Source organism: Salvelinus namaycush, chromosome 6, assembly GCF_016432855.1.
Source record: "Salvelinus namaycush isolate Seneca chromosome 6, SaNama_1.0, whole genome shotgun sequence".
In the NCBI taxonomy this organism is placed as follows: domain Eukaryota; kingdom Metazoa; phylum Chordata; class Actinopteri; order Salmoniformes; family Salmonidae; genus Salvelinus; species Salvelinus namaycush.
The window spans coordinates 2,916,450-2,925,841 of NC_052312.1; the positions used below are offsets into that span (position 1 = coordinate 2,916,450).

Genomic DNA, 9,392 nt, shown 5'->3' on the forward strand with positions numbered 1-9,392 from the left:
TTTCTTTACCACCGTAAATCCCATTTTTTCTTCCCTTGGTTCTGTGTGGATAGAATAGCTTTGTTGGCAGACTGTTTTGTCGCTTTCGCCAGCTTCTTTGTGGTAGTCATGACGAAGGATTTGGCTTAAGCAGGAAAAGAGATAGATTGGCAACTAGGCATTTGTGGTCATTCGTTACTTTGCAGAGTCCGTTTTTTTATAATGTTGCTTGTTGATATACAGGAAGTAGCTATTGTTTGTCTGAGAATGTAAGACTATTTTTTGAGGAAGTGTTTACTAACAAGTGTCTCTTTCACATTGTCAAACACGACACTCTCAATTCCCCCATCGTTCTCACTGCATGTTTTGAACTTCCTCCTTCCTCTTTCTTTGTCTGGTTGCTTTTCTGTCATCCGTCCACAATCTCCTGGTCTTTCTTTGTCTGGTTGCTTTTCTGTCATCCGTCCACAATCTCCTGGTCTTTCTTTGTCTGGTTGCTTTTCTGTCATCCGTCCACAATCTGCTGGTCTTTCTTTGTCTGGTTGCTTTTCTGTCATCCGTCCACAATCTCCTGGTCTTTCTTTGTCTGGTTGCTTTTCTGTCATCCGTCCACAATCTCCTGGTCTTTCTTTGTCTCCATTTCCCCAACTCTCTTTCCTTTTTCTATTCGTACACTACCACTCCCCTCTCTCTCTTTTTTTCCCTCTTTGGTTTGTTGTTGTGACTCTCTCGTCCCATAGTCCACAGTGCAAGGCCGTCCTGTACTGTTCTGACCAGTGTTCCCAGGCAGACCAGATCCGCTGTCCAGAGGATGCCAGTCACCAGCACTGGTGTGAAAAACTGTCCCGCTACATGAGCCACGACTCACAGCTTGCCGAGCTGCCGTTCAGCTACGCCGCAGGTAGGGGGCGCTGTAACAAAAATGACAGGGAATGTGTTAAAGGCCAGCAAGGAAGGAGGAAGCATAAGATTGCTACCGATTGTTTATTTATCTAAGTTTCCTCCCTCTCTTACGCTACAGTTTTCTCTTCATTCCGTAACCCCCCCCCCCCCCCCCCCCCCCCCCCCTCCACCTTTTCTCTTCCTCTCTTGGTTTCTCGCCCACTATTCTGCCCAATCAGAGGTGACAGCTGTTGATTTCGACCTGGAACACTTCCTGAATAAGAATAAATTGGACAGTGGCTACTGGGTACACTGGAGCCTCCTGGTGCGCTCCCCCAGATATGAGCTCCATCCCACAGTTGAACAGTCCAGAGATCAATACCCCCACTGGTTCACAGGTTGGTACGGCCCAGTAGCCAACAACTCAGATCACTTTGTTTTGGAGAATGACGTTTTGGTGAACATTTTGATTGGATAATGACGATTTGGTGAGCATTTTGATTGGAGAATAATGTTTTGGTGTGCATTTGGATTGGATAATGATTTGTTGAGCATTTTGATTGGATAATGATGATTTGGTGAGCATTTTGATTGGATAATGATGTTTTGGTGAGCATTTTGATTGGATAATGATGTTTTGGTGAGCATTTTGATTGGAGAATGATGATTTGGTGAGCATTTTGATTGGATAATGATGTTTTGGTGAGCATTTTGATTGGAGAATGATGATTTGGTGAGCATTTTGATTGGATAATGATGATTTGGTGAGCATTTTGATTGGAGAATGATGTTTTGGTGAGCATTTTGATTGGATAATGATGATTTGTTGAGCATTTTGATTGGATAATGATGATTTGTTGAGCATTTTGATTGGATAATGATGATTTGGTGAACATTTTGATTGGATAATGATGATTTGATGAGCATTTTGATTGGAGAATGATGTTTTGGTGAGTGTTTATATTACCAAAGTAACATCACTGTACTTCATAGACAAAGTGCCTATGGGTTACTATAGTGAAGTAACGTACTAGTGTTACTGTGTAGTGATGAACTAAGTTGTCCTGCTGTATGTGATGTGTTAAGGTCACAGTGAGCCCTTTGGACCCCTGAAAAGGGAGGGAGACATCCTGCTCTGTAGCCCAGCTCCTCATGCAGTCCCCAGCGTCACCAAACCGATGGGTAAAACAGAAACTACAGCCAGAATGTGATAATAATCCCATCAATGTTGTATCACTCACTTGTACCTTCAAACAATGTTATAATACTGATATTCATTAAATCTCTCATTATCTCCCCTCTCTCTCTCTTTCTCATCTCCCCTCTCTCTGTCACTTTCTCTCGCTGTCTACCTCTCTCTCTCTGTCTCTCTGTTTCTCTCTCTGTCTCTCTGTCTCTATCTCTGTGTCTCTCTCTGTCTCTCTCACTTTGTCTCTCTCTCTCTGTCTCTGTCTCTGTCTCTTTCTCTCTGTCTCTGTCTCTCTCTCACTCTCTCCTCAGTGTTGTGGAGTCAGTACTGTGAGTGGAGAGGTATCAGTCTGTCCTCTCCTGCAGCTGTTCTTCTCAGCTCCCCTCTCTCCATCTACTACATAATCACGTCGCTGGTGCCCAAAGACTGTGAGTGCGTGAGCTGTGTGAGTGTGTGTGAGCTGTGTGAGAGTGTGTGTGTGTGTGTGTGTGTGTGAGCTGTGTGAGAGTGTGTGAGAGTGTGTGAGCTGTGTGTGTGTGTGAGCTGTGTGAGAGTGTGTGAGCTGTGTGAGCTGTGTGAGCTGTGTGAGTGTGTGTGTGAGCTGTGTGAGTGTGTGTGTGAGCTGTGTGAGTGTGTGTGAGCTGTGTGAGAGTGTGTGAGCTGTGTGAGAGTGTGTGAGCTGTGTGAGAGTGTGTGAGCTGTGTGAGTGTGTGTGAGCTGTGTGTGTGTGAGTGTGTGTGAGCTGTGTGTGTGTGAGTGTGTGTGAGTTTGTGTGAGCTGTGTGAGAGTGTGTGAGCTGTGTGAGAGTGTGTGTGTGTGTGTGTGTGTGTGTGAGCTGTGAGAGTGTGTGAGCTGTGTGAGAGTGTGTGAGCTGTGTGAGAGTGTGTGAGCTGTGTGAGAGTGTGTGTGAGCTGTGTGAGTGTGTGTGAGCTGTGTGAGTGTGTGTGAGCTGTGTGAGTGTGTGTGAGCTGTGTGAGTGTGTGTGAGCTGTGTGAGTGTGTGTGAGCTGTGTGAGAGTATGTGAGTGTGTGAGCTGTGTGAATGTGTGTGTGTGTGTGAGCTGTGTGAGAGTGTGACAGTGTGTGGGAGTGTGTGAGCTGTGTGAGAGTGTGAGAGTGTGTGAGCTGTGTGAGAGTGTGTGAGCTGTGAGAGTGTGTGAGCTGTGTGAGAGTGTGTGAGCTGTGTGAGAGTGTGAGAGTGTGTGAGCTGTGTGAATGTGTGTGTGTGTGTGAGCTGTGTGAGAGTGTGACAGTGTGTGGGAGTGTGTGAGCTGTGTGAGAGTGTGAGAGTGTGTGAGCTGTGTGAGAGTGTGTGAGCTGTGAGAGTGTGTGAGCTGTGTGAGAGTGTGACAGTGTGTGGGAGTGTGTGAGCTGTGTGAGAGTGTGAGAGTGTGTGAGCTGTGTGAGAGTGTGTGAGCTGTGTGAGAGTGTGTGAGCTGTGTGAGAGTGTGTGAGCTGTGTGAGAGTGTGAGAGTGTGTGAGCTGTGTGAGAGTGTGTGTGTAATCATGGCATGTTTCAAAGAGTAAGGTTACCTGGACAAGACCACTGAGTATGCAGTATTTGTCCCTCCTCAGTTCCAGAGCTCAACATCCAGAAGAAGCAGTCTCTAAAGATCCACATCATCGACTCCTACAGGGAGTTCCACTGTCTCAAGGTGTTCTGGGTAGGACTGCAAGGCCTGGGATTTCCACCCTGTCCATATCACCACTCTTCTTCTGCAATCACTCACTCTTCCAGTGTGTGTGTGTGTGTGTGTGTGTGTGTGTGTGTGTGTGTGTGTGTGTGTGTGTGTGTGTGTGTGTGTGTGTGTGTGTGTGTGTGTGTGTGTGTGTGTGTGTGTGTGTGTGTGTGTGTGTGTGTGTGTGTGTGTGTGTGTGTGTGTGTGTGTGTGTGTGCGTGCGTGCGTGTGTGTCAGGCATATCTGTGTCTGTTTTCACTTTCATCTCCTGCATCTTCCTGTGAGGCCTCTTTGTCTGGTCCTGGCAGCTCTCAGCAGGGCGTAAACACAGAGATTAGAACTGACCACTCCTGTTTAACTTCCCACCCCGAGTAACGTCTATAAACCGCCTGTCTGTCTGTCTCTGTCTGTCTGTTTAGCTGTCTGCCTGCCTTTGTTTTACTGCCTCCCCTCCACCAATAGGAATTGTCCATTCTCCTACCGCACATGACCTTTGAACTGGTGTTCATAGGGGAGGGACTTCCCCCTGAGAGTGACGAGGAGCAGCTCTTTCTGCAGAAGAAGGTGACACCCCCCCCCCGAACAACACCCCACCCCCCCTGAACAACACCCCGTCCCCCCTGAACAACACCCCGTCCCCCTGAACAACACCCCGTCCCCCCTGAACAACACCCCGTCCCCCTGAACAACACCCCGTCCCCCTGAACAACACCCCGTCCCCCCTGAACAACACCCCGTCCCCCTGAACAACACCCCGTCCCCCTGAACAACACCCGTCCCCCCTGAACAACATCCCGTCCCCCCTGAACAACACCCCGTCCCCCTGAACAACACCCCGTCCCCCCTGAACAACACCCCGTCCCCCCCTGAACAACACCCCGTCCCCCCTGAACAACACCCCGTCCCCCCTGAACAACACGCCCCCCCCCCTGAACAACACCCCCCCCCCCCCGAACCTCACCCCCCCCCCCCTGAACAACACCCTGTCCCCCCTGAACAACACCCCGTCCCCCCTGAACAACACCCCGTCCCCCCTGAACAACACCCCGTCCCCCCTGAACAACACCCCGTCCCCCTGAACAACACCCCACCCCCCCTGAACAACACCCCGTCCCCCCTGAACAACACCCCGCCCCCCCTGAACAACACCCCGTCCCCCTGAACAACACCCCGTCCCCCTGAACAACACCCGTCCCCCCTGAACAACATCCCGTCCCCCCTGAACAACACCCCGTCCCCCTGAACAACACCCCGTCCCCCCTGAACAACACCCCGTCCCCCCCTGAACAACACCCCGTCCCCCCTGAACAACACCCCGTCCCCCCTGAACAACACGCCCCCCCCCCTGAACAACACCCCCCCCCCCCCGAACCTCACCCCCCCCCCCCTGAACAACACCCTGTCCCCCCTGAACAACACCCCGTCCCCCCTGAACAACACCCCGTCCCCCCTGAACAACACCCCGTCCCCCCTGAACAACACCCCGTCCCCCTGAACAACACCCCACCCCCCCTGAACAACACCCCGTCCCCCCTGAACAACACCCCGCCCCCCCTGAACAACACCCCGTCCCCCTGAACAACACCCCGCCCCCCTGAACAACACGCCCCCCCCCCCCCTGAACAACACCCCGTCCCCCCTGAACAACACCCCGTCCCCCCTGAACAACACCCCGTCCCCCTGAACAACACCCCACCCCCCCTGAACAACACCCCACCCCCCCTGAACAACACCCCACCCCCCCTGAACAACACCCCGTCCCCCTGAACAACACCCCGCCCCCTGAACAACACCCCGTCCCCCCTGAACAACACCCCGTCCCCCCTGAACAACACCCCGTCCCCCTGAACAACACCCCGTCCCCCCTGAACAACACCCCGCCCCCCCTGAACAACACCCCGCCCCCCTGAACAACACCCCGCCCCCCCTGAACAGCACCCCGTCCCCCCTGAACAACCCCCCCGTCCCCCTGAACAACACCCCGTCCCCCCTGAACAACACCCCGTCCCCCTGAACAACACCCCGTCCCCCTGAACAACACCCCGTCCCCCTGAACAACACCCCGTCCCCCTGAACAACACCCCGTCCCCCCTGAACAACACCCCGTCCCCCTGAACAACACCCCGTCCCCCCTGAACAACACCCCGTCCCCCTGAACAACACCCCGTCCCCCCTGAACAATAACTTCACAACTCACCAGTCTTGCGATGTTTAGTACAGGTTGTTCTGTAAATACATTTCACACCAAGTTCAGGTGGACTATATGGTTCCTATAAGTGGATGTAGAGCAGTAGTTTGAGGGTTCCCAGAGTCTGACATCGTCCTCCCCTGTCACCGTGGGGTTGCTCATCCAGGACGGCCGTGTCAACCTGGTTAACCCCAGCTTCACCCCGGATGAGAAGTTGGACAGGAGGAGCATCCGGGTCAAAGGTTACCGCAGGGCCTATCACATGCTGCAAGGGCCCAAGCCTGACCTGGTAATTGGTGAGTATACTGTATGTTGGGAGAGGTGTGTGTGTTTTTGTTGTGTGTGCATGTGCGTGTGTGCGTACGAGCGTGCATGTGCGTGTGTTTCTGTATGCAAACAGGACCTTGAGTGGGTGTCCTGTTTGTATGTGAGCTGTGTGTGTCTACTTCATTGTGTGTACATTCCTGTGTACACGTCTGTCTCCAGTTGGTTTCCTGACAGTGTTATCGACGGTATTGTTGAATCGCTGAATAGACGGAAGTGAAGGGAGATCTGGTTTCTCTTCCTGAACTACAGCCCTTTGATTCTTAACAAGTAACTTATGACCCCCCTGAGAGCAGGAAGTGTTACTTACACTGTACTGTAAATCAGGGTAGTACTGTAAAACAGGGTAGTACTGTACTGTAAATCAGGGTAGTACTGTAAAACAGGGTAGTACTGTACTGTAAAACAGGGTAGTACTGTAAAACAGGGTAGTACTGTACTGTAAATCAGGGTAGAACTGTACTGTAAAACAGGGTAGTACTGTAAAACAGGGTAGTACTGTACTGTAAATCAGGGTAGTACTGTACTGTAAATCAGGGTAGTACTGTACTGTAAAACAGGGTAGTACTGTACTGTAAATCAGGGTAGAACTGTACTGTAAAACAGGGTAGTACTGTAAAACAGGGTAGTACTGTAAAACAGGGTAGTACTGTAAAACAGGGTAGTACTGTACTGTAAATCAGGGTAGTACTGTACTGTAAAACAGGGTAGAACTGTACTGTAAAACAGGGTAGTACTGTACTGTAAATCAGGGTAGAACTGTACTGTAAAACAGGGTAGTACTGTAAAACAGGGTAGTACTGTAAAACAGGGTAGTACTGTAAAACAGGGTAGTACTGTAAAACAGGGTAGTACTGTGCTGTAAATCAGGGTAGTACTGTAAAACAGGGTAGTACTGTAAAACAGGGTAGTACTGTAAAACAGGGTAGTACTGTACTGTAAATCAGGGTAGAACTGTACTGTAAAACAGGGTAGCACTGTGCTGTAAAACAGGGTAGTACTGTACTGTAAATCAGGGTAGTACTGTACTGTAAAACAGGGTAGTACTGTACTGTAAAACAGGGTAGTACTGTACTGTAAAACAGGGTAGTACTGTACTGTAAAACAGGGTAGTACTGTAAAACAGGGTAGTACTGTACTGTAAAACAGGGTAGTACTGTACTGTAAAACAGGGTAGTACTGTACTGTAAAACAGGGTAGTACTGTACTGTAAAACAGGGTAGTACTGTACTGTAAAACAGGGTAGTACTGTACTGTAAAACAGGGTAGTACTGTACTGTAAAACAGGGTAGTACTGTAAAACAGGGTAGTACTGTACTGTAAATCAGGGTAGAACTGTACTGTAAAACAGGGTAGTACTGTACTGTAAATCAGGGTAGTACTGTGCTGTAAATCAGGGTAGTACTGTACTGTAAAACAGGGTAGAACTGTACTGTAAAACAGGGTAGTACTGTACTGTAAAACAGGGTAGACCTGTACTGTAAAACAGGGTAGTACTGTACTGTAAAACAGGGTAGTACTGTACTGTAAATCAGGGTAGAACTGTACTGTAAAACAGGGTAGTACTGTACTGTAAAACAGGGTAGTACTGTACTGTAAAACAGGGTAGAACTGTACTGTAAAACAGGGTAGACCTGTACTGTAAATCAGGGTAGTACTGTACTGTAAAACAGGGTAGTACTGTACTGTAAAACAGGGTAGTACTGTACTGTAAAACAGGGTAGAACTGTACTGTAAAACAGGGTAGTACTGTACTGTAAAACAGGGTAGTACTGTACTGTAAAACAGGGTAGCACTGTACTGTAAAACAGGGTAGTACTGTACTGTAAAACAGGGTAGAACTGTGCTGTAAAACAGGGTAGTACTGTACTGTAAAACAGGGTAGAACTGTACTGTAAAACAGGGTAGTACTGTACTGTAAAACAGGGTAGTACTGTAACACAGACAAGTGTGTTAGGGGACATGAGGACGGAAAGCTGGAATGTGTATGTGTGTGTGTCCATTGTCCATCCAACAGGCTTCAGACCGGCGATCCTGCTTCAGGAGTCGTGGCTCAGTATACTCCCTAGGCTCCAGGTAACACCCGCCCCCCCCCCCTTTCCTACCAAGATGTTATTCAAACCACTCCATATCTACTGACGCCAACCACTTCCACATTCTACCAGTGGGACTGACCATGTGACTAACAGTTCTTCCTGTCTCTGTAGTCCCTGAGGGTTCCCGCCTACTTCTGTGAGGTCGGAGAGTTGAGCTGTGAGTGCAGCCAGCAGGTGATGAGCCAGGCCACCGGGGGCACCCTCTCCCCTCCACATGTCAACCCCTTCCACTGCCCCCTGCGTATCACTGGAGGAGATAACATGCTGCCCTGGTGAGGGAGGGACTCCTTCCTTAGAGCTGTTGGGGGGCAATATCTTCTGGTATACTTCTCTCTCTCTCTCTGTCTCTCTGTCTCTGTCTCTCTCTGTCTGTCTCTCTCTCTTCTCTCTCTGTCCGTCTCTCTCTCTCTCTGTCTCTCTCTCTCTCTTCTCTCTCTTTTCTCTCTCTCTTCTCTCTCTTTCTCTCTCTCTGTCTCTCTCTGTCTCTCTTCTCTCTCTCTCTCTCTCTCTGTCTGTCTCTTCTCTCTGTCTCTCTGTCTCCCTCCCTCTCTCTTCTCTCTCTGTCTCTCTCTCTGTCTCTCTCTCTCTGTTTTGTGTTAACCCTAAGCCTAAGAAAGTGCTTGCTATATGACCTGTCCTCCTCTCCCTCCCAGGTATTCCAATGCCTTCATCTTCCATCTGAGGTACAAGCCCCTACATAGTGAGAAACGACCTTCTGTGGCCTACCCCAAAGCCCCGCCTCTGCAGGTAGAGCCGGCCAATCAGGAACCTGACTACCCTGTGAAGATGAGTCGCAGGGATAGGAAGCAGGCCGCCCGCAATATGCCCCGCAAACGCAAATGATGATAACGACATGCACACACATACGCACTCAAACACAAACATATACACACTGGCACACACACACACACACACACACACACTGGCACACACACACACTGACACACACACACTGGCGCGTGCGCACACAAGGTTACTCTCAATGACCAGACTCAGGGCAGACTAACACTTTAGCTGAACTAGCCTTTTCATTAAAAAGACCAATCATAGACTCTT

The 9,392-nt window shown here is 49.9% G+C and overlaps 1 protein-coding gene across 3 annotated transcripts in view; it reads left to right on the top strand.

The window, feature by feature from the left end:
* The window catches only part of LOC120049558 (zinc finger MYND domain-containing protein 15-like), a 9,810-nt gene extending 418 nt beyond the window's left edge, over positions 1-9,392 (top strand). The window contains exons 1-10 of one of the 3 annotated variants that reach the window (XM_038995833.1): positions 1-880; positions 1,101-1,259; positions 1,948-2,043; positions 2,362-2,478; positions 3,625-3,713; positions 4,191-4,292; positions 6,083-6,212; positions 8,258-8,316; positions 8,448-8,657; positions 8,990-9,103. The exon at positions 1-880 is cut by the window's left edge and continues 418 nt beyond it. In XM_038995833.1, the coding sequence (XP_038851761.1) occupies positions 832-880; positions 1,101-1,259; positions 1,948-2,043; positions 2,362-2,478; positions 3,625-3,713; positions 4,191-4,292; positions 6,083-6,212; positions 8,258-8,316; positions 8,448-8,612 (966 nt within the window). In that variant the 5' untranslated portion in view covers positions 1-831 and the 3' untranslated portion in view covers positions 8,613-8,657; positions 8,990-9,103. The other 2 variants (XM_038995832.1, XM_038995834.1) reach the window with 2 other exon arrangements.